This window comes from Fulmarus glacialis, unplaced genomic scaffold (assembly GCF_000690835.1).
Source record: "Fulmarus glacialis isolate BGI_N327 unplaced genomic scaffold, ASM69083v1 scaffold15104, whole genome shotgun sequence".
In the NCBI taxonomy this organism is placed as follows: Eukaryota; Metazoa; Chordata; class Aves; order Procellariiformes; family Procellariidae; genus Fulmarus; species Fulmarus glacialis.
Window position 1 is genome coordinate 23,956 of NW_009210078.1, and position 27,554 is coordinate 51,509.

The 27,554-nt window shown below is 40.8% G+C and overlaps 1 protein-coding gene across 1 annotated transcript in view; it reads left to right on the forward strand.

The window, feature by feature from the left end:
• The window catches only part of IL1RL1 (interleukin 1 receptor-like 1), a 28,172-nt gene extending 2,257 nt beyond the window's left edge, over nucleotides 1-25,915 (forward strand). Inside the window, exons 2-11 of the mRNA XM_009577062.1 lie at nucleotides 48-249; nucleotides 545-713; nucleotides 797-959; nucleotides 3,590-3,658; nucleotides 5,542-5,674; nucleotides 5,765-5,916; nucleotides 13,759-13,902; nucleotides 15,795-15,953; nucleotides 19,805-20,026; nucleotides 25,896-25,915. Coding sequence (XP_009575357.1) covers nucleotides 48-249; nucleotides 545-713; nucleotides 797-959; nucleotides 3,590-3,658; nucleotides 5,542-5,674; nucleotides 5,765-5,916; nucleotides 13,759-13,902; nucleotides 15,795-15,953; nucleotides 19,805-20,026; nucleotides 25,896-25,915 — 1,433 coding nt within the window. The remainder of the gene's footprint in view (nucleotides 1-47; nucleotides 250-544; nucleotides 714-796; nucleotides 960-3,589; nucleotides 3,659-5,541; nucleotides 5,675-5,764; nucleotides 5,917-13,758; nucleotides 13,903-15,794; nucleotides 15,954-19,804; nucleotides 20,027-25,895) is intronic.
• The last annotated feature ends 1,639 nt before the right edge of the window (nucleotides 25,916-27,554 follow it).

Below are 27,554 nucleotides of genomic sequence, written 5' to 3' on the forward strand. Positions count from 1 at the left end.
GCTAAGGTTTAATTAATCTGAGTTTTCTATCTTTTGTTCATTTGCAGTCGATGCAATGGAAGGTGAGGCTTTAGTTATAAAATGTCCCCAATGGAGTTCATCTGTGAAAGTCACCTGGTATCACACGGATACTAACAAAGTAATTCCTGCAGAAGAAGAGGGATCACGAATATTTTCCTTAAAACGATTTCTTTGGTTTCTGCCAACTTCTAGAGAGGATTCGGGAAACTACACTTGTGTTATACATTTGTAAGTACAATATTGAAAAGTGGAAGGCGTAAGACTGGAAAAAAATACATGTTTTGATAATACAGTCTAATTATTATCTGCGGAAATTATGCCATTTTTTCATGGTGTACACCACCATGTAACTTTTCTTTCTGCAACTGCTGTTTTTATGACAGGTCGTTAAAAATCAATCTGTGTCTGAACTACAGTAACCATCCATATGTTTATAAAAAACAAATCTCACATTTGTTACAAATATTTAGTATATTCCATATAAAAATACTATCATTGACATATCTTTATTCCATTTTTAAAGTTCAAATAACAGCACAAAGTCGTTCAACATGAGTGTGCAGGTTCATCCATACAAGCAAGGAGTCTGTTTCCCAAGTCAGATTCGTTACCCAAATGACACTGGAAGAGGAAAAATTGTTTGTCCTACAATTGACAATTATAAGAATGCTACTATCATCCAGTGGTATAAGGTAAATAAAACCCTGATAGCGCCAGTTGTAGATCAGCTTACCGTGAGAAGCTATTTGCAGCCAAATAAAGTTTTCTTTTCCAGGACTGCAAACCTCTTCAGGGAGAGAGATACTTCAAGGAAGAAAAATATATTTTTATTAACAACCCAAGAAAGGAGGATGATGGTTATTATACTTGTCAATTTATCTACACTCATAAAGGAAATGTGTTTAATGTATCAGCCACAAGGATTTTCATAAGTAAGGGTAAGACAGACATTTTGTACCTTGCTAGGATAAAAAAGACTGATGTCTGCTTAAAGCAAAGGAAGCTCCTTTTGTACGTTAAAGAGAAAAAAGAGTTTCTGTTGGTTTGTTTTATCTTCTTAATGAAACTTTAGATCAGCTTTTTTAGGTGAATTTTGTGGATGGGGATCCAAATGGAGCAAGATGGGGGTAAATTCAGACCTGGTCATATTCAGCTTTTTGCTAAGTGTCTCTGATGACTCTGGTTACATCCTGTGGTTGGTAGAGCTGTCTGGTAGCACTTATTTCTGAAATGAGGGTTTCCTCAGTGGGATGCCACAAAGTTCTGCTTTCTATTTGTTCGAGGGGAGAAGAATTTGTAGCTAGTAAGGATCATCTGGTGGTCATGGGATCACTGATTTGTTGATGGCCTAGAACTCAATACCTTCTGGTCCATATTGATTAGCATTTATTTGATAGTACAGCTGAAAAAACTTTTAGATTTGTCTTGAATGAGACAAAATGACTGAGAGATATATAGACAGAAAATGAGTGGAACTCAATGATTACTGTGTCTTTGTTATTTTGAACGCAGCCAACATGGCTGAGATGTGTGGATTTTGGGGTGCCTCTAAGATGCAATCTCCTCAGGGAGGCTTTGTATTTGGATGATGATCAGGGGAAAAGCATGCAGCAATCAGCAGTTCCAGATTATATCAACTTGCAAGACTTCAAAGTGTGTCTTCAGTTCTGCAAACAGATCAGTAGAAAAACAGTCAGAAGGGTTGTCAGAAAGGTTGTTGGGGTTTGGGGACAAGGGGGGCTTGGGTTTGTTTTTGGGTTTGGGTTTTTGTTTGTTTGTTTGTTTTGGTTTTTTTTTTCCCCAAAATAGATAATGTTAATTTGCAAACTGACATCAGATCTTTTTGCTGTGGGGAGGCACCCAGCTTTGTGGGCAGAATGCAGATTTGGAGTGTAGGAGCCTTGATTCCAGTGTTTGCTGCTGTGTCCAGATCTCAGTAGCAGAGTTTGTTCTGATTATTCTGAGCTGGGCAGAAGAGAGATTTGAGCTGAGACCTTCTACAGTAGCTTAGGAGGTGTCGTGCCTTTCCTCCCCCTCTTCCCTGTAATACCCTGTTAGGCTACATGACACTTCTCTGACTAGCATTTTTGTTTGAATATACTTTCATCAAAACTCCACTAACTGGTCAGGAATATTGTTGTGTCTGGGTTATAATGAAAATTGCTGGGTTTTATCTGGCACAAAGGCATCCAAATTTACAAAAGCCTTTGTTACATCCAGACAGATAACTTCATTTTAAAGTTAACTGACTTTTTGTTTTGAAATCATTGGAGAAAGAAGGGATTGCAACATAACATGTGAAATCTGAGCTGGGTCTGTCATGTCTGCTCCAGTTTTTACTAAATTCAGAGTACTTAATGACAACTTCTTTATCAGACCTTAAAATTAGTATGCTGATGAGTGGAGCTGTAATGTTTTGTTAATATTGGCTTATGATGTACATTCCTGTTGCCTTGCGGATCCACACTGACCCAGAGGACCTTCTGCCTCTGAATGGTGGCAGCAGCATAGTCAGCTAGCTAGGAAGTTACTTTCTCCTGACTTCTTTTTTACCAGATCCAGCTAATGAAAATTAGAAACAGTTAGGACAGGTAAAGAGAACTGCTTTTCTGGCAGCCTGGGAAGCAGGGGGTTAAATGAGTTCCTGCAGATTTTTTAGGGAAATACGGTTGTGGGTTTCACAGAGGTGCCTTGAGATGGAAAAGCTTAATGAGGGAAAGGATAGCAAGCAATGTGTTTGGAGTGGGAAATATGAGACAGTATAAAGGCCAAGAAAAGAAGAAAAATGCATCAAGGGAAAAAAATCTTAAAGATCCGAATACCTAATTCAAGTCAAGCAGCTGGATATAGTTTGGACCTGTCCATAACAATTATTAGTGGGGATGGAAAATAAATAAGTCAAAGGAAAAGTCGTATTCCTTCTAAAACGTATCATAAGAGATGTCCAATGTCATGGCAGACTGGTGTAATGGGAAGCAGTTGTGTGCGGCAGCGGTGCGCAGAGAGCGGAGAGAGAGGCCTGGGAACCAGACGCGCTCCGCTGCCAGGCTGCGGAGATGGGGGAAACAGAGGGGAACACGGGCAGGCAGGCAGCTCTGGGCTAGAGGGTCCCCAGTTCAGATGCTGCATGAAAGTACATATTCACTATTTCATATCATGGATATGAGTAATGTCTCAAATGTCTGAAGGAATTTCTTTCTCTCTTTTTAAAAACAAGATAAGCAACTGAGAAAACACGCAAAACTATAACTGCGTTTACTTTTTTTCCCACTCAGCAGCTAAAACAGTACTTGAGAAACTAAAAATTTTCCTTCCTCTTTATGTGCAAAGGTAAAAATTAAATACATGGGGAGAAAATACTTGAACTATTAACATGTACAGGAATATTTGGTCATAGAAATGAAATCAGATGATCCCAACAGACATGTGAAACACTGTTGTAGTGTTAGTTTGCAATTCTGCTCTGGGATCTTAAAATACTAACTGCACAGATTATAATCATTATCTTACAAAATGCTTTTTCATAACTTTCTGATATGAGCTTTCTTTCCCTTCTTGATTTCTAAAGCAAAACATTCACCGCTACCTCTTCAAATTTTATTTCCAAAAGATAAAAGTGTAAAAGAAGTGGAGCTTGGTAAGTACGGACTTTAAATTGCTTTTAAATTAACATTTTGTGATGGCCTAGCAAACATGGGGATCTTAAAGAAGATTTAATGATGGAATTTTTCATTACATTTTTGCACCATAATGTTTACCAGATTTAATTCACCCCAGGCACAGTGATGTGAAGTTAGGTATAACTGATAGGTTATTTAGGTATTAAGCAGCAGTTTAAGGGGATTTAAATAACCCATTCTACCCTTACTGGGATAGAGTAGGATTACTCACACGGTCAATTATTACATTTCAGCTGAAGGGGTGACAGCTTCACTTCAAAGCCCACTTCAAAGAGGGCTTTAGCTAAATCCCTTGAAACTGCTTGATGGTACCCCTAAGAGAGAAGGATGGACTATTCTTACAACTAGAGACACTCTTTGTTATTTGCAGTTCTGATCTGGAGACAGGGGCATCTCTGCTGATGAATGAAGGAGAGCAAGGGACTGGTCGCTGGCCCTGAGGCTGTGGAGCACTGCCTGGCTCATGTCCACATTGGCTAGCGTTGAGCAGACCTGTCTGGTTGGAAGATACCGAGAGGGCTGAAAGACAGGACCAAGGAGCGAACTTAGAAATAGCAGGTTGGAGAGCCTGCAATGCAGAGCTTGCTCCCTGGCTCCCTTTCATTTAGGACCATAGATATTCTCAGTGATTCTGTATAACTTGCAGCATCAGAGCAAGGTGCTTGTGGTAAGAGTAAAAGCCATCTAGGGTTTTTGTATAGTCAACGGAGAAAGATGGACTTCTCCAGAAAGCGACTGAGCCCATCTGAAACGTAAATAGGTAGCCCCAGGATACCTGTCTTCCAGGGCAGGTGGGATGAATCTGGGCCACTGGGAGATGGGATCGCAATTAGCACTCCACTGTTTGTGTCCTACAGCAAGATTGCTGTGGTAGCAGGTACTGCAGGGGCCAGGGCCCCTGTCTGAGGTGCCACATACTCAGAGACTTGTTGATTCGCGTTCCCGTTCTTTTTTTCCTCTTTTCCCCAGTTGCTTTGTCACTCAGACTTAGATGATCTAGCTCCAGGACCACCTTTCTCTAATAAGACGGTCAGTCTCTAGTGCTCTGTGGGCTCTGCCCACCCCTCTGGGACAATAAGTAATGTGGCACTACTTGCAAGGAGCAAATTTACTTTACATTTGAAAACCATTTGCTGTACTGGATCTATTGTCTCCTATTTGCAAAACTGAAGGCATTTCTCCATGCTCCCTAATACCAATTCAGGATGTAAGTCATAAGATTTGTTAATCTTATCTAAGCCCTGCTTAGATGCAGATTTACACGGAAGTAATTTAAAGTGTTTTAATTATACCTTCTTTCAGTGCAACAGTGACTCTTACTTTGGAATAAATATTTCCTAATGACAAATACTAATGACAAAAGTAATTTCCTGTTTTAGTTTTGCTTGGACTGCTTTACTTTACTTTTGTCCAGCTTGAATAAAACCCAAGATAAGAGTCTGCACACAAGACTTATGCAAAATAATATATACTGAAATTAAATTATGTTATTTCCATGTACATTTGTGTGTAAACCAGCATTTACTTTCCGTGTTCCTCAATAGCTGATTACATGGGTTAAGCGTCACAAGTAAAGTCTACATTGCCTTCATCATAACAAATACAAATAATTCCTTTTGTAATCCTTGGTGTTGTATTAGACCATTTGTTAAAATCTCCTTTTACTATGTCTTTTCGAGTCTCTTCTATGCATCATTTTCTCAGCAGAAAAATGTGTCAAAATTGTTAAGACAAAACTCACAGGTGGTATGAAGATTTGTAGAAAAATATGCTATGAGGAAAATAAAATTATGCCTGTTTTTCATCAAGGAATGTTTACAACTCTCTGTATCTTGATTAGGTGCTCCTTTGTCTCTGAAATGTCAGGCCCGCCTGGGGATTAAGAAACAGCCGATAGCTGTTGTCACCTGGCATGTGGATAACATCCCGGTGAAATACTTAGATTTTTCAAGATTTCATGAAAAAACTCATTTGTAAGTATATATAACACAGAACAACCTTTCTTCTATGCAAACTGTGCCTAGCTGTTAAAGCCAATGGTACCAGCTCTTTCCTTCTCTTAGTTTTGAAGGACGTGAGCAAGAATATTACGGAGAGACCACTTTGCATATTACTGAAATAAAAGAGGAGGATCTGCAGGCAAATTTCAGATGTGTAGTGGTGAACGAAATGCACAACACAAAGGCCACGGTGACGTTACAACTCAAAGCACAATGCGAGGGTAGGATTTTTTCATTTTGTTTTCTTACACTTTGCACTGTTTGAAATATGTTGGTGAGTTGGTTTTATTATTTGTTTCTGTTAGTAAGAAAGTTTCTGCTAGTAAGAAGAAAAGCCAGACTACTTCCTCCCTACATATTCAAGCCAGTGGAAAAATTCTTGTGGCTTCATTAGGTTATGAAAGTCCTTGGGGTAAATTGTGCTGGGGGAGGGCATTACTCAAATGGTATCAGTGAGAGATTAAATATGCAGAGCAAGACAGTGTATCAACCCTGTGATAAGAATATCCTGTTTCTAGGATATTTCTGTTCGGTGACAAATTCCCCCTGCCTTGAAGGCATGCGGTACACTTGGATTTGAAGCACACTGGTATAGTGCAGTCTGCTCTACAAGATACTCAGGCTGTAGAGGATCCTCTACAGATGAGAGCTGGGCAAGGAACTGACCTCTCCTTTGGTCATCAGCGTCACAATGCATCGTGAGGAGCAGAGATTCGTCTTCTTTTGAGAATCAAACTGTTGTTTCTACTGCAGAACCATGGCAGAAAATAGGCAAACTTTAAAAGAGTTTCAGCTGCCAGTTTACCAGTTTGCTTGCCTTCCCTCCTGTACCACATTCACTGTGGTGTCTTGTTTTTTGACTGAATGTTAAGTGGCGTGACTAACTCCTGCGATGTCTGGCTTTATCCTCTCTCCCTCTGAGCACCACTGTGTTCACTGTGTGCCACACAGAGGTGTGAATAACACTTTGAAGGCTTTCCCTTGGTTTTGTTTTTAAATTCATGATTCTAGTAATTTCTGCCAGAGAAGGAAAATTGAGGTCAGTAAATGGTGGGGACTGGGGTGGTCTTTAGCTCCTATGGGAATTTTTTTTTTAATCTCAGATCCCTGAGAAAGCACTGTCACCAGCTCCACTGAGTTTGATTCTTATGGCAGAAAATGTTATTGTGTCTGTGAAGGCACAACAAGAAGCTGCGGTCAATGGTTTCCTTTCTTATCCCTTCAGATATGCTGAACCACCAAGGATCTTGAGAAGAAATCCCAAGGTCTTTAACAGGGTTTAGTTTTCTGTAAGAGAATGCTGGAAAGAGTAAAATCAAGTGTATTGTGATCACAGGGTATGCACAGCTCCACGTCCTGCAGTATTCTTGACTGTTTGCAACTTCCTACGGGATTATGGCTTCAAAGCATAGACCTGTTTCCTTGCCATAGCCTAGACTAGAAGATATGTAGGTGAATTATAACAGAGGATGGGTCACCATCCAGCAGGACAGCACCAATTCCCCCCAGAGGAAGGTGGCAGGAGATGTTTTGGTTGGATATCACTAAATGAGTGCAAGCGTAGCATCACTCAGGAAGCTGGAAACACATCAGCTCTGCACTGAATTATCTGAGTGTGGGAGTGTACTTGCAATGAGAGGAAAGGAAACTGAGTAACAGTTCCTGCTCACCCTAGTTCAGGCAATACAAGTCCTTTATGGGCCCTGTATTACAAACGACATGAAGGAAAGAGGGTATTTTATATTCTGTATTCATCAAGTGATGATTTCTGTTGTAGACAACTGTTATTTTGTTTTTTATCCATAGGTCTTCAGTAAACGTTCATGAAAGCTCTTGACTGTGACCCCCCTTTGCTGCTGCCTGTTTTGTGTGGATGTCTGTCCCCTTCTCCTTGTTGCTGCTGTTGTCAAGATGCCTGCTTCTGCTGCTCAGCATTGTTGGTGTAAGCAATGCTACATCTAGAAATGGTGTGCTCTGCTTTAGTTTTCTTCACTCACTCCTCACACAGCTGAACAATATTTATGCTAAAACAATGACAGCTTGCCTCTGAGTATAATAAAAATGCTGTAGGGTTTTCTTACGCCTCACATCTTGTAAATGTGTAATAAAAATGCGTAGTCCTTTTTTGTGTTTTGTTTGTTTGTTTCTTTGTTTATTTTTAATGAAAACAACCAGTTGTGGTTTTTTTTTTAAATATGCATTTCTTCCTTAGTGTTTCTCACAGCACAAATTGTGTCTGCTAGCTACTATCCTGTTAATGTGCTTTTTACACAAGTTCCTGCTCTGTATTCTGACTTTTTTTTCAGGGCATTCAGTACGGGTTACATTGTCATTATTTGTAGCACAGATCTGTGATAGGAAGTAAGATATGAATAGGTGTTGTGCCACTTACTACTCAAACCAGTCAATTTTGGGGACATTTAATGAACTAGATAAATAGCGTTTAGCTGCACAGGTGACAGATTAAGGGAGGAAACAAAGATGCTGTAAGCAATTGCGTTAGAGTTGCTGTTCAGTCTTACAGCCATAGTCCCTTCTTCAAAAACCTGCTGAATGAATGATTTGGCTCATCACATGGAAATTTTCAATGGTAACCAGGAATTAAATCTATTTTCCTGAGTCATAATCAAATACTTCAGGTCTTAGTTCACTATGGGTAATATCATTATAATTAACCCTAGCAATTTGCTTTGATAACAATTGCAATCCACACAAGAATAAAAAATTGCCAGAGAGGAGTGATGAGAAAAGGAGGAGTGAGTTTCACAGTCAAGAGTGGTGAAAAAAAATACTCCCTTAATACTGTCAGGAATGGATGTCATTGGCAAAGCTGCTTGACATTCCACAGGGAAAAAAATATGTTTTCCAGTTTAGGATATATGCTGTGCACCCATGTATGTATTCACATATGTGTGTGAAGAAAAGTGCTGTATTGTGAAAAAAGTGTCTGTCTCAAGTGTCTGTCCCAGGTGTCTTTTCACCTATCTTTTTAAATAGGAAAAATGTGCTGCTAAGAGAAGCTGATCAGCTCTTTAGAAATGAGCTACATGACCTATGTACCTCAGTTATCAGGAGTAATGCAATGCAGTCAGCTCCTTTTGGTGTGATTTGGTGGTATCCAGAGTATGCACACTATGTCTTTTGGACACAGACAAATCAGGCAAATTCTTTAACAGGAGAATTTAATGAGGATTTGGCTATGAATTTTGACAGTCTCTGCAGCTGTGTTCTTGCCTCCATTAGGAGGTGCTAATGTCCCTGCATCTTTCAGCTGCTGCTGCTGCTACGTTCAGAGGATGCTTCTTCTCCCGCTGAGGAAGACCTTTCTCTGTTTTTTCTCATCCACCCCCTGCCTAGTCTTTGATCACCCCTAGTCAATATGGAACTCATCCTTCCACACTATTTCCCATCCTTTCTCTCCCCTCTTTGCCTGAAGCTGTTTGGTAGCTTCTGACTCCTTCACCAACACTTGTTCATAAACACATTCTTCATGTCTCATAATACCTCTTTACAGAAAAGATAGGCTGTCTCATTTCCTCCAGACCTTTCAGTCCTGTATCTCCCTTTTTAATTCCAGAGATGGTGATCATCCAGTATTTTACATTCCCTCTCTGCCACAAGACATATCCTCTCATGTGCTCTGAGATCATCTGCATAACTTGTGTGGTGTGCCTCTGGTCACTGTAAGGCTAAGGAATTTGCAACAACTTTTAATTCCCTTTTCTTTCACCTTCCCTGACAAAGATGTAGCTCGTCTTGCTGGACACCTGGCAAAAGACAGCGACTCTGCCTGCCAGACTACTCCCAGTTGCCCTCCACAGCTGCTTGGTATGTCTCACGCTGGAAGATGCCACCTCTCAGGAACGAGAAAACTAATCGGCTACACCATTCACACCTGTTCAGCTCATTGATAGCTGCAGTGGATCAATGCTCACAAAAGCTGGCAGAGGTGGGGAAGCTGTTAGCTCCCGAGACAGAGGCAATGACAAGTAATTGGAGAAACACTGAAAGTATTAACTCCTCCTACCAGCAGAGCTGGGTCAGGACAGGAACATCCCTTCAGCATCCCCTTTAACCTGTCTGCTAGAGAATACACGGGCTGTCTGAATACCTTCCAAGTCCTTCCCTTTTTATTAATATATAAACTGCCACTGGCTTTTAGTTCCTCATCTTGACTCAGGGCTGGTTAAATAACTGGAGGTGGCTTTTCATGTGTCTGACCCACAAGCATCATCTTATTTCTCCCTGAGCATTCCTCAATTCTCTTCACAAGGAAGTGTAAAACGCCCAGAGGACCACAAATCTTTCTGGCGTGAACCCTCTTATCTGGAGAATGCCAGAAATTCCAGTCATTCGGAGCAGAGATAAAGTTCAGCCCAGAACATCAGCTCTGTTCTTCCTCAAAGATATTTAATGCCAAACCTAACCTTTTGGCTCATCTTTGGCAGAGGGATGTGGACAGGAATTCCAGACCCAGATCTCTGCTTTTACTGTCTGGAAGTGCGTCCACCTTAGAAGCCAGAGAAGTTACAAAAAACTGCTGTGCTTCCGGAGTTTGTCAGGAAATCATTCAAATGTTGCTTTCTGACTTGTTTTCTCTGGCCCCTCAAATATTGTTTCTCGTGAGCTGATAGTTCTGTGTTCCCATTGCTCTTGAATATAAATAAATAGTATTAGAAGACAGTCTACTCATGAACTCTCTGCCGCTAAATGATGCAGCAAAGTCAAACGGAACAACAGGATCTGCTCAACCTTGCTCAGGGCCTTCAAAAATGGCTTCTGGCCGATGCCCCCATTGTGCTGAAGATAGCTGATTTATTCCAGAGAGACGAGAGGCTGAGTCAGCCTTCCTGGGAACTGAACCTACTCTTCCAGGAAGACCCCTGTGGGGTTCTTGTCTGACGCTTTACAAGCTGTATAAGCACAGGAAATCTATCACTTCTTTTCCAGCCTTGGTCTAATCAGTGCAAAACCAAATGTAAACAGTGTTTTTTAGGGTCGTAATTGCAGAAGTTGTTGTTGGGACCTGTTTCTTTTCTACATGTTTTATAGATACTTACGCAATGCATTACAACAGTATTTGTAATGTCGTGGCGAGCACACTCTCAACAAATGAAGCAATAAGAAGTAGTGGCAATCTCTGATCCTTGGGTCGTCTTCACCAGGGAGTGGAAGAGGTTTCCTGACTTTGTCTCTCTGTGTGTGTTTGGAAAATGGATCAAATCATAAAATTTGAAGGGGTCCACAAGAACAAAGTTCCTTCATGGGCATCATGTGACACTGTTAAAACTACCAAATGGCCAAACTTCACTGTAAAAGAAACTGGTTGTTTTCTTGCCCACTTCAATCTTATTGGAAGGTGGTTTCCCCAGATCTCCTAGTTCTGTGAGGTATGCTTCATCACATGCCTGATGTTTCTTTCTCCCTTTAAATGACAAAGAAAAAAACATGAAGAGTGTGAAAATCACATCAAATTTACCTCGCATCCTACCAGAGGAAAGGGAATATGTGCTTGTAAACTCTTTATTTGTGTACCTTTTCAGTGGAATTTCTCAGACACTAATATTTTTAGGTTGCCTCGTAAGTACTATTCAATACACTGCCTTATTCAACCTCTCCTGGAGAAGCCAGGGAACCTGCAATTTTCCGCATGAGCGACTCTTCACTGCTAAGTATTTTATCTTATTTCATTCACTTAATGAGTGCCAAGTCCAAGCGAAAGCTCTGAAATTGATCCTTGGTGGTGGTCAGTGCCTTCACCTGGTAGCAAACTTACTGGCTGCACACAATCTGCAGCATTTTCCAATCTGTCTTGCTGTCTCTTCTGTAGAGGAAATTGAGACTGGCTCTTCAGCCCGCTGTAAGATGCACCTCCTCAAGTGCCGGTGAATGGCCTGCTGCTGCAGCCACATGTGTCTTGTATGTGTTTTGCAGGCAGAGGGAGGAAAAGCCCTGAATGCCTGGTCCCTGCTCTGAAGGCTTGGCTGGGTGCAGTTGCTGCCAGTACATGTAATCACCCCCCATGGGTTGAGATGCTGTGAAGGGTCTTTACAGTGAGGATGCCAGAGCTGACCTCTATGTTTGTATTGCCAGAATGCTTGTATTTAAATTTATACGTGGTCAACATTCAAAGGAATATTTCTTTCCTCAGCTAAGATAATTCTGAAATTGCAGCATACCTCGAATCTCATTGTAACACTGAAGGGATACATGCTTCTAGTGGTATTCCAAGCCAGGGCATTGCATCCGGCAATTATCATATTAGCTATATCATAGTAAAATAAAAATAGATGGGCCCTTTTCTGCAGATGTGATGCACAATCTGGACATTTTCACGTGCATTTCTTTGGAGGTAAAAGTCCATCACCCAGTTCAACACCTCTGGAGGTATATTTTTTAATCCAAATAATTTCAGTGATCTGAATCACAGAAAAGTTCCCCAAATGATTATATTATTGCAACTATAGGATGATGAGTTGTCATGCTGGGCAGGAATAATTAGGTAAAGAAGGTGGACTGTGAATGGAAATCTCTCAATGCGTTTAGTTGTCAGAGAAAAAATGTACATGGAACTGCTCTGACTCTACATGTTAAAACCAAGTGGACTAGATTTAGGTATCTTTCATTTGCTTAGGAGCAGATTTCTACTATGAGACAACTGCCATTAATCTTCCCTCCAAGGGAATAATGAATCCTCTTTGTGTAACTGCTGTATAAAGTCTTTGATATTTTAATTTCAAACTTGGCTATCTGGAATTCATAGTGATTTCAATACTGCATCCTGGGTGAATTTAATATGTCCAGGACATAGGTCAAAAGTATCTTCTTCAGCTTTGTGGCTGTAGCAGTCTGTGGATTAAGCTTCCATCTTTCTAGTTTGGAGAGAGTACAAAATGACCTTGCTTCTACCTCCCATCGTCTCCTGCTGCAGCAGAACTAGATGCCATCTAGAGGATGCACATATCTAGATTGACTTCTGCTCTGCGAATCACAGAACAAGAGGAAAAATGGGCTGTTGCAGAAATGCGGCTACCTGGGTTGTGATAGAAACGTAGCTCTCCCCTAGAAGAGCGATAATCACAATCTTGTCCTAGACTAGCTGTGTGCATATCATAGCACAGAGCTGGTGACTGCCATCCTTAGAGAGTCATACAATCACAGAATGGTTTGGGTTGGAAGGGACCTTTCAAGGTCATCTGGTCCAACCCCCCTGCAATGGGCAGGGACATCTTCCAACTAGATCAGGTTGCTCAGAGCCCCGTCCAACCTGATCTTGAATGTTTCCAGGGATGGGGCATCTACCACCTCCCTGGGCAACCTGTTCCAGTGTTTCACCACCCTCATCATAAAAAATTTCTTCCTTATACCTAGTCTGAATGTATCCTTGATAAGTCTTCATCTCTGAGGTGGAAGTGCTCAGATTCAAGAGCTCTTGCATGAGGGAAGCTGGAATTAAAGTGGGTGGCTTCCTTCCTTTCCCAATTTTCCTTAATCGTCATTGCTATTTTATGCTCCTTGACCCTTTTCAAAGGAAAAGGCAGGGGACAACATCATCTTCCTCCAGCACAGTTTATTTTAATTTTGTGACCAGGACATGTTTTCCTGCTTGTTTTGCGTACTTTGTTCTTATCTTGCAGATTTTATTATTTGCATATGTTTCTCTGTACCCTGTTTGTGCAACTATGCCAGAAGCCTCCGCCTATCCTTTTGTGGACACTTAGTCATGCGCAGGCTTAGATGCCTTACAAAATGCTTGAACATTGTTGCTGGTTGTGTTATTAACAGTTTTACAATGTTACAAAATACTTAAACATCATTGACAGCTGTGGTATTTAATGTAGGTAGGTCTGGATTCAACGGAAGTAAATATTAATTCATACTGCTTAGTATGCTTCTAGTTTAGGGGTCTCTGTGTTGGCTACACCAGCTGGGGAAGGAAAAAGCTTTGTCATCTCTGTTGTAAGCTCCTTAAAGCTGCGACAGAAGTAAGGGTATGAGGGGCTTCAGCCCACAGGTTAACTTCTCTACGGCTAACAATATATTCCTCTTCTTTGCAGTGGGTCTTCCTAACGTCCTCTTGATTGTAGGATCTCTAGTTCTGCTAGTTGCAACAGCAGTCTCTGTTATACTTTATCAGTCCTTCCGAGTTGATATCGTCCTATTGTACCGGGAGATATTTCAGCCCTACTCAGCCAAGGATGGTGAGTAAGAATTGAGCAAGAAAGTTCAAAAAAAGGAAGAAGGTAAACCATATGGAAATGGATTTATTTGATAGTCGCTTGCTAACTCGTATGACACCTGAGCCTGATCCTTCGCTTTCTCATGCCTTCTGAAATCGTTTAGATAAGAGGGGACATACATAGCTCTGGTAGTGCTTTACCCTCCTGTATTTCCTGGGTTCTGTAGCGATGTGTTGTATAAAAGAAGGATTCAGTCCTGGTTTCTTGTTTTTTTTTAACAAAAATATTTGCCATGAAACATTGAATGACAGTGAAAATCTGATTTACAGTGCTATTAACTGTACTTGTTATGTGCTCTCTAAAGCGAAGAAACCAGCCTGCTGGCTAATGTGTTAACAGGCATGTGTTAGAGAAATACAGTTTTTATAAGCCAAAGAGAAAGGTACCAATATTGTGGAAGACACTTTTGGGGGGAATACATCCCATCCCAACTTTAGGGGTGGACTTCAGCTCAAGATTAAGACTAAATTTAGTCGCACGCAATGAAGGGGCACACATGCAAGTTCCCATCGTAGACATGAGACCTGGAGACCTTGGGCTGGGTTCAGCTGTCTAACCGTAAGCTGCTGGAGCTCCCTTAGGGCTTAAGAGAGACCTGAACACCTCTGCAGTGGCAGCTGAAGGGCAGGCAGTGCCTAATGACACTATGTGATACATGTTTTTAGGTGATCAAATCCAGCTCCTTGTCAATAAAATCAACACAGCTAACCAGGCACTGGGACCTTGTGTCAGTGGTGTAAACATGGGCATCTAGAGTCCTTTCGGATGGCCAAAAAAATGAACACATAACACAGATCTGCCGGATGTTGCAGACTTCTGGAGCAGGGTCTGGAGATCAGGCAGGGTACCATAGGAAGTCTCAAATGGCACTAGATGCCTGTGTTTAGGCTACTCAGCTGGGCCCCTGGCATGGAAGTAATCTGAATCACTCTAGAATCCACTAACTGCAATGGCTAATTCTCCACTGATTGTAGCAGGAGTTTAGTCACCTAGCTTTCATGTAGACACCTAAATTTACATTTTTTAAATCTGAAGCTGACTCCTACCACAGATGTCTGCATGGTAGATATCTACAGCTGATCTAGTTACTTACGCTCTCTTTAAAGAGGAAAGAAGTATGCTCTTTAGGGCAGTTTCCATGTGAGTATATTTTATGATGAAATGAATCAGACTCTGGAAATGCCTATTTCTTTTTTGTTGTAAGCATGGTCTGGACAAGAACCTCAGAGAGCAACAAAAGAAGGGATATGATCATCTCCACTGGAAAGAAAGAAATGAAGCATTTGGGATTAGAAAAAAAATGCTATAATGGAAAACATATTTGAGAGAAATGAACAGAAGAGGGAAAGAAATATTTGACTTTTTACTTAGTTTTGACTGTAAGACTACTTCCTGAGTAAAGGAGCTTTTCACTCAGAAGTATGATATGTTCTGGGAATGATGAGTAATTTCTTCAGGGTGGAAGAATTTAAGTGGAGTGTCTTGTCCTGAAAGACAAAGGCTGTTAACAGCCTGTTGTATCACTGAAATAATAAATGCTGAGCTTCATCTCTATTTCATGCTAACATGCATCAATCAATTGATATTTATATACTTTGGGATACAGCCTTCACAATACAAAGGTTGGGTTCTCCAAAGTTACAAAAACGCAGGACATAACAGTTGAGCATGGAAAACACCAAATATGCACAGTCTCTAATTTCCAAACACGCACCTCATGATATACATTATTCAGATTAGCAGGAACTTCTACTTAGACCAGTTTCAAAGACTGATATTTTAATTTCTCTTCTTTCTTTTGCAACAGACAGTTCTAATTCATGTTAACACTTTCCTCTTGTTTTGCCTTACAGATGGGAAGATATATGATGCGTATGTTATCTACCCCAGAAGCCACACCAATGAAGCTAATTTTGTGGAATATTTTGTTTACCAAATCATGCCAGATATTCTAGAAAATAAATGTGGATATAAACTGTGTATTTATGGGAGAGATATATATCCCGGAGAAGGTAAGTTTCAGGTCAAATAATGCACAGAATGACTTGTCAAGCTTGAGCAGATTGTGGTTCTAGTCCCTTTCAGGGGTATAGGAGGTCCCTTTATGTTCCTGAGCTGGCTGCTCATCTCCTCAGCAGCTGTGTGTCTCCTCTTTCAGGCAGGGTGACACAATGGCACTCTGTGCTTGCTGGTGTGCTAAGAAAAGCAAGCTACAGGGCGGGGGCACAGGTGGTCTGTCATCTTCTTGGGTCATGCGTACACCTGCTCTTTGGGTCGTGTAACTCTGCATAGCCATTATCTGGGCAAAGCCACAACCAAACCGTGCGTGAGTAGATCTACAAGACACGGAAGAGGAGAAAACCCCAAACTAAGTTGAGGAATTAACCTCGCTGTTATCACTCGGGGTTTTTCAACCTCTTACGAGGGCGTTAGTGTCACAGGAAGTTCAGCTTCTGTTCATGACATGACCTACTTTCACTTCACACAATTCCCAGTGCTAATTCAGGAGGCGGTTGGTATTCTTTATTCCCGCTTCCTTGTCTTCCAGAATGGAATCATGTTAACTAATTTGTGCTAATTTCCATATGGACACCTCTACGCTATCTCTTATGATTGCTGTCATCTATGTGCTATCTGCTTTCCTTCAGAGCTGATTTGTCTGTTTATTTTGTACTCTGGTTATTCCGTGGATCAGATCTTCTCTCCCTGTCAGTAAGCAGGCATGAAGCCAAAGCTGACGCATTTTCTGTTACACATTTCTGAAATCATCTGCGTCGGGCCGGGTGTCATTCACCTGCCCAGAGCTGGGCTGAGATCTTTGATGTCCTTCTCTTCTGGAGAGTGGCAAAAGTGCTGCCTGGCCTTGAGAAAACCCACTGCAACAAGCATGTAAAAAAAGCTGCAAGAGTGGCTGAGCGAGACCATTCCCAGCATGCCAGATCCAGAACAAAGAACTAACAATAACTGTCAATGACAAAAAATTATGCCACCTGTTCAGGTGATTAGGGACAGGGCAATATTTTGTTATGGCCACTGCTCTCAAACTGTGGTTTATGGATGGCAGTCCTGAAGAAAACTGAGCACAGCATGCAACTGAGCTGAAGACTGTGGGACTAACAAGGGCTCTAATAAGTTGGCTGAAAACAAAGACGTTTTCACTGTACAAAGGCATGAATGGATGCCTGTAACCCAGGAGTGACAGACAGAAGGCTCACCAAGCCAGTCTTGGACAGTGAGTAACTTTTGTTTGACTTGTTTGGTCTGATTTAATCAAAACTCTAAAAATGTCCTGAGCGTTGACCATCGTCCTTCCTTTTCTCTTCTTGCCTACTTTCCCAGCCTTCTGCTTTTCTCTTCCTTGTCCACTTTCATGCCCCAAAATGCTTCCACTTGGGTAGAAAAGCTATTCCGAATCTGCCTGCCACTGGGAGCACTTAAAAGTTCTCTGCTTCCATGCAGATGGACTTTACCCATATACTCCTCATTCTTGTTTATCTTCTGATCTTGAGCCTTTCATTACCAGGTTTCCAAATCCAAAACCTTACAATTTAAATAGGCTAAGTAGAGTAAACCAGGAAATGCCGTTTTGAGTTACTGAGATCCTTCCTGAACACGTATCATAGCATTTGATGAATCATATTTTTCACTGTAAAACTCCATGTATTTTCAGAGAAAAAAAATTGCAGTGAGGATATAAAATGGAATTATTGTTTCAAAACATGCTTATGATTTTCAGTTCCAGAGCAAAGCTTTGTAACTTGAAACTTGTGTTCTTCTAGCAAAAAGGAAAGTTAAACAGAATGATTCAAGTGATAAACAGCACTGCATAGCTTTTAGACACCCATCATGCTTCCCTAAACTAGCAGTCTTTTTGTTTCCCGGTCTTACTGATTAATAGTATTTTCTACAACCTAACAGTTGCCTGAAGAGGTGCAAATGTAAGTATTACCCAGCAAACCAAGAGTTTTCACCAACATCACCTTATACTCCATTCTTCTCATGGTCTCATTGTCCTGCCAACTGCATTCCTCGCTGCAGAATCTAACCAAACACTGCTGGAGCTGCTGTATCTGTAATAAAATAACATGAGCAAGTAACAGAGGAATGATCATACTTCACTGGAGCAATGTTCTGTATAGCCAATGTCCTATCTTCAGCAGTGGCCATGGGCAAAAGACTGGAAAAGACTTTAAGAACAGGGCAAACTTCTATTATACTTCCACTAATGTACTCTCCCAGCAGTGTGCGGACTTCAGATGCTCGAATTATTGTGTGCAATAGCTGCTGGATTTTTCTTTCACAGTATTTTCTGTCACTTTCTGAACTCATATAAACTTCTAACATTCACAAAACAGGTTGCAATGAATCCCTCGGTTAAAGTATTTGCAGCATGCCACCCCATCTTTCCTCTTGCCACAAGTATGCCATCGGAAGTCCAAATGGAGAAGTGAACACCTCCCCAGGTCCATGGTCTTTCAGTCCTGAGCACAATGGACTGCACCTCAAAACTGAGAAAGATGTTTTTTTGAAAGGGTTGTTATTATGGGAACTAAACGTATGACAGTAGCTGCTTACCTTAATTTTTCTCACCTTCCAAAGGATCTATTCTCCTAACATCAGAAAAATTAATGAAAAAGAAGAAGAAAATGAAAGGAGTTTGAAATGGTGAACATCACAGAAAGGCCAATTATTTTCATAGAATATTCTTAGAGCCAAGAAATAGGATGGAGAAGTCATTGAAAAGGTTCTCTTCCTGACCCAGGAGCTGAAAAAGCTGGGCCTCTCTGAGATGAGAAGACCCTTGCAATGGGCTGGCAGCCCCCATCAAAGGAAAAGAGGAGGCATATGCAGCTGGCTGATGACATCTGCAAATCAGTGGCTTTGTTAAATAATTGTTACATTAATTACATATAATTAATAATTATTACAATAATTTCCTTAGCTCGGCTCCCACCTCCTTTCTTTTGGCCCAGCATCACATGTTCCCAACAAAACAACTCCAGCGTTCATTCCACAGGATGAAAGACCACAGGAAACTCTTCTAACTGGGATGAGCGTTTCACCGGACAGGCATTCATCTGCAGTGTTCCTCCCATAGACATCACAGCAGGTCATCGAGAAAAGCAGCTCCTGGAGGCTTGATGTGGACCTTTCCAAGGTGGCACAGAAGTTTCTCCCATAGCATGCCGGCTCTTGAGTTTCCCAGGCTCAACACCTCCAGCATCACAGTCCCAGCTGTGGTTGATCTGCTCTCTCTAACGTGGCAGTGGGAAAAAGAAACACCTTTAGTCGTGCTGACATACAAATGCCCTGCAAGTCTGGACCCACATCCGCAGGGCGGATGCCAACCCTGTGCACAAGTTAGCGTATAAATGAGCAAGCGATAGCTCAGGAGAACTAACACTCCCTCCGCCGGTAAGCAAGCCTCTTAGAAGTCAGTCACTCAAAAGTCTCCAAATGACTAATTTTCATGGGTAAGTATTGCAGGATCAGTCTGTAAAGCACTAACTTGATAGAACACGATTCCTTATGTGGACACTATTGATCAAGCACAAATTTGATGCAATCCAGATCTACTGAACTTGACCCTAGGTTGTTGGGTTAGAAATTCCTAACAATTCTTAAGAGCAGTGAAAATATTAATGTTTCAACCGAAGAAAACATTTGAAAGGAAAGCTTTGATTTTTTGGGATTTTTTTTTGTTTTGGGATTTTTAAGCTCTTTTTCTAATGAATAAACTGTACCAGACCGAAGTGAGACAGAAGTTATTTCTAGTTAGAAAACAATGACAATTAAGTGCCTAAACACAAAAGACTTTATAAAAGAAATTTCAGGGTCTCATTATTTTCTTGTACATTCCTAGATACAGCCAGTGCAATTGAGAAGAGGATGCAGAAGAGCAGACGGCTGATCATCCTTCTAACACACCAGCTGATTAATTGTAAAGAACCTGCTTATGATCAACACATTGCTTTATACAATGCCCTCATTCAAAACGATACAAAGGTGATTCTGCTGGAAATGGAGACAATTGGGACTTATGAGAAGCTTCAGGAATCTCTTAGGTTTATTATTAAGCAGCAAGGTACCGTCAAATGGAAAGAGCAGCACACTGTGCACCCACAGTCATCCAATTCTAAGTTCTGGAAACAGGTGAGGTATCATATGCCACTGACACTCAAGTCCGCGTACTCAGCTAATGCCGAGTGAACCGTGGGTCTAAGCAAATACTGGTACACTGTCAGGATGAATCACATGCCTGCAGCTCCTTTTCCTTTCAGTAGGTACACGATTTTACAGCCTGGAAGTCTGGCTGTATTTATGAATATTTTCAATTGAATAACAATAAGGTGAACTGATGGAGGAGGTCTGGGGAACTGAGGGAAGTTTTTATAGGTATGGGAGTTCTGTAAATAAATCATTCTAGGCTGTGTGCAGAATTTTGCATGTCACAGGAAAAAAAAAGTACTATATTGTTTCTATATACACTCATACATATAACAGAAAGTTTTAGCTGAATGTTCTGCAGGTGTGCTTTACCTTTCTAATGCAGTTGTTCAAACATAAATGCCTTCTCTTATTATGCAACTAGAAAGCATAATGTGTATTGTTCAAGTAGACAGTATAATGCTGTGCTTTTGTTAATTTTTGCCACCACTTACTCCTTTTTCTTTCAATAGTAATAGTCATACTATGAAATTTTATTGTTCCTTATTAGGGATGCCTCAGTAAAGGCTCCTTTGAGACTGATGTGAATACAGCATTTAAAAAAAAAAAGCAGTGTTAAAGGAAATAAATACACTCTGATATATATTTATATGTATTTTTATATCTTATGTATTAAAATGATTCTCACACAAAGGGGAAATTTAAATCTTTCAAGTACAACAGACCATGCTGTTGCTATTGTCATTATCTCCAGGTAGAAATAACATTTTAAAATGTAAGTTGTTTGTTTTTTTTTTTTTTTTTTTTAATCAACTAAGTTAGTCATTTAAGCCAAGGAGGGAGCAGGAGACTTACTGCATTTTTGTAACAGCCAGTATCCACCTTTTTTTTTTTTCTGCTTTGACCTTATGCCTAGTTATACTTTCTTCCAATAGGGAACGCCTGGAGATGCAAAGGTCAGAGCCAAATCTCCTCCTAGTTCAGGGTGTATGAACAAAATGTGTTCTAGTACAGATATCTTTGGAACTTTAATCTTTCTAGCTTCTCAAAACATGGAATTTTCTTACTGTTGGCAAAGGCTTGGTTTTGAGCTTCAAGCTTGCTACAGAGATGGACTGCAAAAATGAAAATGAGATGCAGAACATCTAATGTTACCAAGTCAGGCTTACAGAGCAGGCAAGTCCTTTCCTTTTACTGTAAGTTTTTATTGAATGTGCATCTTCAGACTTACGGATGGCTATTTGGAGGAAAAATATGCAATATACGTATAGATTTTTTTCAACATTAAATTAAAAGATCTATGGCAAACTAAACAGCTTTTCACTGATGAGTTATTTTTTCAAGTGTTCGTGCACTCATCGCTCACTATAGAACTTCTAATGTAGCACTGTATTATTGCCTCATTAGGTTGTGTGCAGTCTTGGGTCCTGTTCCTAAAGATCCCTCTAGATAAACCTCACTGTCTGTATGGAAACTTCACAAAATGGATTCATGCCAATGTAAGAGAGGATCGGTTTATTCCTACAGTACCATTTCTTCCCACAAAAAGAATACTAATACTAGGGCATGTGTAAAGGCAGGAGACCTGTTGCTTTTCACTATGAAGATTTTTCACAGCAGCTTCTAAGCAAGACAGAATATTCACTTCCAATATTATTACAAGATCAGTTTTTAATAGAGTTTGAGTCCTGGCCACTTAATGAGGAAGAAAGGATGATAACTGAGTATCTTGGAAACAAAAACTCTAGGACGAATTTTGAAGCTGGAAAGGGATAAGAGAAGGTACAATGCGGAAGTGCATGGGGTCAGCAATGAACCAAATTTCTCTGAAACATACTGATATCTCATTGACTTCTATTAACCAGGTATGTAGTTATGATGGTGAAAAACAAACTCACTAAATGGCTCTTGTGGTGACACTCCTTTTGTATCAAGCCTTATGGTCAACCAAGAAAAAAAGAGGAAAACAATTTCAAGCAAAACCTGACAACTCTTATTGTAGTTTACCAGCAGCGAACAGTATGACCTTGACAGAAAGAAAAGGGGCAAATTCTGAGAGTGGCAAAGAACATTTGCAGAACCAGGGGGTGAGTATGTGACTATAATAATGACAAAAAAATGCCGCAGTTGTCACTTCTTTCTGTATTCCTTGCTGGTTAGTGAAGAAATCTGAGATATGCATTAAAATTAATGTCTTTCTACAGATGTTATCACATTTGTAGTGTTAAAGAGAAAGCACAAAAAGAACTGTGGAATACTTTTACAACATCATTACAACATCAGCAGTGCTGAGGCCACACCTGGAGTCCTGTGTCCAATTCTGGTCTGCTCAGTAGGAGAGAAACATGGACATATTGGAGAGAGTCCAACAAAGGGCCATGAAGTTGGTGAAGGGACTGGAGCGTCTCTCTTAAGAAGAAAAGCTGAGAGAGCTGGGACTCTTTAGCCTGGAGAAGAGAAGGCTCCCATCTGAAGGCAGGGTGCAAAGAAGAGGGAGTGAGGCTTTTCTCAGTGATGCCCAGTGACAGGACAGAGGCAATGGGCAAAAACTGAAACGCAGGAGGTGCCCTCTGAACATCAGGAAACACTTTTTTACAGTGAGGGTAACCCAGCATTGGCACAGGTTGCCCAGGGAAGTGGTGGAGTCTGCATCCTTGGAGATATTCAAAAGCCGCCTTGACATGGTCCTGGGCAACTGGCTCTAGGTGGCCCTGCTTGAGCAGGGGGGTTGGACCAGATGACCTCCAGAGGTGCGTTCCAACCTCAGCCAACCTGTCATTCTGTGAAATGTGACTTAAAAAGAATCTAAATTTTCAAAAACATGTTTTTAAAGAAAATTGGCAATTTTTATTTCTTATTGCCTTGGATACAAACAAAGTACACTAGGCAGGCTGCCTTAGTGGACCAGAAGACAGTCTGCCCTGTGCAAAACATTTCGCTTTTCACCATAGAAAGCTTATAGAAGAATCAGTTTGGATACTTAAACCTTAAACTACATAGAACAAAGGTAATTTTGTGGCTGAATTAGAACTTCCATATAGAGATTTAATGCCCTTTAATTTCTGCTCTGTGCTTCCCTGTTTTTGGTACCTCAAGCGACTCCGGAGAGCAGATTTGCTTTCACTTGTTGATAGAGCAGAGTCATCATGCCATCTAGTGGATGAACAGGTATCAAGAGATTCAGACCAATTAGAAATAAATCGGTTTTAAGAATAGCATTAGAATTAAACACAGTGAAATTTTCAGGGTGTGCGTACTGCTGTAATCTGCTGAAACCCATACAGCATTATTTGTAAACAGCAGCTCAGAAGCTGGCATTGAGAATACAGTCCTGACTCTCTTATAATAACGTATTTTGAAGGAACAATAGTGTCTCCTTGCCATATAACTGCAGTCATAGAGAGTTGTATGTCCCCAGCTGTAAAATCTTATCTCTGGATACCTCATTTCTGAAAAGTATACGCTGCATTGCTGGCAATAAAGAAATAATGAACCATGACCCCTGCTGGCTTCTTCACCTAAACCACAGTCCTGAAAAACCAGCCTAGCTAGTGCTCCTGCCACATCCAGGGAGAGAGTTTTGCCTATGATTGTGAAGCCCAAAAGACTGACGACTAGAAGGAAGTTTTTGGAAGTTTTTAGAAGTTTTTGTAGGAAGCTATTATTTGTAGTGTATGCAACATTAATTTCTTATGCCATTGGACAAAGGTATGTTTGGAAGATAATACGTAAAATCGATAGTATATTCTATTGAAAAATCGTACATGTAAATCTGTATGTTCCCGACTCTTTCAAGGGTTGAAAAACTACGGCTGTTATGTTAGAAACATATGCTCATGTGCTCCCTTTTCCCACTTTAAAGCATGAGCTAACTGCCTAATTTTATATGAAAGAGAATTTGTTGTATAGCAGTTTATTCTCCAAAACTGTTTCCAGTCTTTATAGGCCTCCTGGGAAGGTTACGAAGCAATCCTCCTTGAAGCCGTTTCAAAGTACATGAAAGAGAAGAAGGTGACTGAATTTAAAAAAGGCATATCATGCATATCCAGCCATGCTGTGGGCAATGGGAGAACACTGGATGTTGCATACCTTGAATTGAGCAAGGCCTTTGACACAGTCTCTGTTGGTGAGATACAGATAAGTGGACAAAGGAAAAGTGGAAAAACAGAGGGGAAAAAAAAAAAGAGGAAAAAAAAGTCCGTGTGGGATCAATGTGTTGTGATCAGTATACTAATCTCAGCTCACAGTAAATTACTAGTGGCATCCGTCAGGGACTGATATTGGTACCACTGCTGTTTAGCATCCTTATTAATGACCTTGGCAGTGAGACAGACTGCACAATCAAAAGATTTTCATGACAGAAAAACAAACTGGGGAAGGATAGTTGACACATTGGAGGGCAGGGCTGCTCTTTTGGATGGAAGCAGGCTGGAGAAATGGACTGATGGGAAACTCATAAGGTTCAACCCACATGCAATCTGGGATGGAAAAAACCCTTTCAACAACACAGCCTGGAGGTCAACCCAACACAAAGCAGCTTTCCAGGAAGAGACTAGATGTCCTGGTTGACACTAAGGTGAACATGAGTCAGCAGTGTGTCCTTGTGACGAAGGCGACCAACTGCACCCTGCACCTTACTAGTGAGAGTGTAGCTGAGGAAAGTAATTATTCCCCCGTAGTCAGCATTTGCGAGATCACCTCTGGAGTACTATGTCAAGTTTTGGGCTCCCCAGTACAGTTGAGGCACTGACATACTGGAGCGAGTCCAGGGAAAGACCACCAAGAGCACAGGACATGGAGAGGACAAGAGGTCCTGTTTCTGTCTACAGGAATCTAATGGAAAGATAGAGAGAATGGATGGAGCCAGGCTCTTCTCAAAGGAGCACAGCGATGGGACAAAAAAGCAACTGGCACAAATTAGGACACAGGAGATTTAAATTACATATTAGGAAAAAAATTTTCACCATATGCATGGTAAAATGCTGGAAAATTTGCCCAGAGAGGCTATGGGATCTCCATCCTTGGAGGTGTTTGGGTCTCAGCTGTACATGCCCTGAGCAGGGGCTGGACCTGATGACCTCCAGAGGTCCCTTCCAACCTGAATTATTCTGTGATGCTACGACGTGGAGGAAAGTTTGCAAATGTGCAACTTGAGTATTTTAAAACTTCTGAGAAACATATGAGGCGAGGCTCCAACAGACATCAGTCTGGAATCTGCTTTTTGACATCAGGGATAGATAATGCTGTAAAAAATATGGAATATAACTTAACCTCTGCTAAGAATTAATAACTGGTATACAGAGATGACAGAAGTAGATTAAAAAGGACTATTACCAGCTAGAAGCAAAAAGGCTTAGACTGTGGTTACAAGAGTTGGATGTGTCGCTATTTATGATGAAAATAGTTTCACAGTTTAGGTTTTCAGTTAGCACCTCTATGTAGCGTATGTTGGATGGAAAGGAAGATGTGAAAAACAGTGAGAAGTAACTGGTCTTCCCCAGCTGATTGGTCAGGTGGTCAGAGCTTCATACAAAAATGTGTTTTTCAATATTAGTGCAAACTTTCATTTTCATCATGGCATTTTCATAATGAAAAGTTGAGCCATAGTTATTTTTGGCTGAGTTTCTTCTCTATTAGGAGACTATGACTTCTCCATTAAAATTGTATTAGTCTGAGGACTAACAAGTGTAAACTTTATTCTCCTTTCATATACAGTCACATATCTCAGAGCTGGCTATGACATTAGTTGAGAGGACTGATTGAACACAGCACTTTCTACAACACAGATGAAAGTTCAGAAACTTGAGAGTATTTCAAAAGGATATGAAAGCAAATGCATGTGAGAACAGCTCATGGAAAATATTGTAAAAGAGTGAACAAAAAAAAATTAGGTGTTTCCAAACTAGGACTATCAAGACTTAGCCTGTCAAAGTAAAAAGCTGGTGACATTTTACTTTACCATTTCATTTGTTGGCTGCTAAATTGCTTTTGGACTCTCATGTAAAATCATTATCCTGTTTATGATATATGCTTTCTTTTAAGTTTTAAAATCAGGCACTGACTCATAAACCCAAAAACCACCGCAAAGTATCTTGTACACATTTTTAAAGTAGTTATAGTGGGTCAGATTCTTAGCTATCTTTCCTGAAGTTCTCCTGATTTACATTAGCTAATGGTCTGGTTGCTTTTATATACAATTGTTTCAATCTGTGATGAGGAAAACAAATGAGGTGAGACAGTAAAACTCTCCAGGGTTTCTTCGCTTCATTTCAGCAGTTTCATTTCAGAAACTGCAAAGAAGCCAGCTCTGTGGAATCCCTCCTTTTTTAGTGTAACCTGCTTGTTTTACCTCTGAACTGATACCTCCTGTTGCTCTCGGGAACTTCTGCATTCCCAGCTGTCCTGGGCAAAAAAAAAAAAAAAAAGGGGAGCTGTCACCAAAAAAGCTTTTGAACATTAAAAGGGCAATATGAAAATAAAAGAAATCCTGTGGGGATGAATTTTTTCCTGCTTTTTATTATTTTTATTTCAGAATAACTTTATTTAGAAGTATAGTGAATCATTGCACAGCACATACCGAATAAACCATTAATGTGAAATAAACAATGGCAAGCATTCATTTACTCAGGAACAGTACTTAAATAGGAAATACGGCTGTCAGAAATCCTTAATGGAACTACTGTTCCAATATATCAGTATTTGGCTAAAAAGCAGGCTCAGCTTCTGGCATGAGGGCTTATTTAGAAGTGAACACATACACTCCCTTTGCAGTAATGGAGCTATAAAATGTTTCATGTCTTGAAAGTTTGCATTACTCTCTCCCCAAAGGGGATGCTATCACAGAAAAAATAGCATGGAAATCGGGACATTTCTGATCAAAGTATCGTAGGATCACGTTTTTGCCTTTTCTCTTTTCCTGCAGACCATATTTTAACACTTGGTGTGTGTGTGTATTTCTTATTTTTTCTTCTTTTTTTCTTTTGAGGTCTTTGGAGAATATCAGCCTTTCAGGGTACAGTTTATCTCTTTGCACATCCTCATTCTCAAAACGTCCAGTGGGGGCGGGGAGGAGAAAGCTGTAGTAGAGATAAAAGTCGCTATATTTAGCTTAATATATGCGTTCCTAAACCTCCATCCTACTTCTATCACACTTCTTGGAAGAGAGTCCTTCAACGGGCATTCAGCAGAAAAGCGGAGGAAGAGGCATTTCGACTAAAGGCAACCGAAGACTTCACCTCCTTACGCCTTTTTCTCGCCCGGAAGGTTGTGAGAGGGAAGACCCCCGTCTCCTAAAAGAGTTGATCTTCACCCCCTTTGCTCGCAGGGGGCACCTCTGGGTTTCACCCACGACCGGGTGACAGCCCAGCACCCTTTGGCAAACCTGGTAATACTTCAGCCTGCCTTCTCCGCGCTGCTGCCCGGCCCCAGCCCCGGCCCCGGCCCCG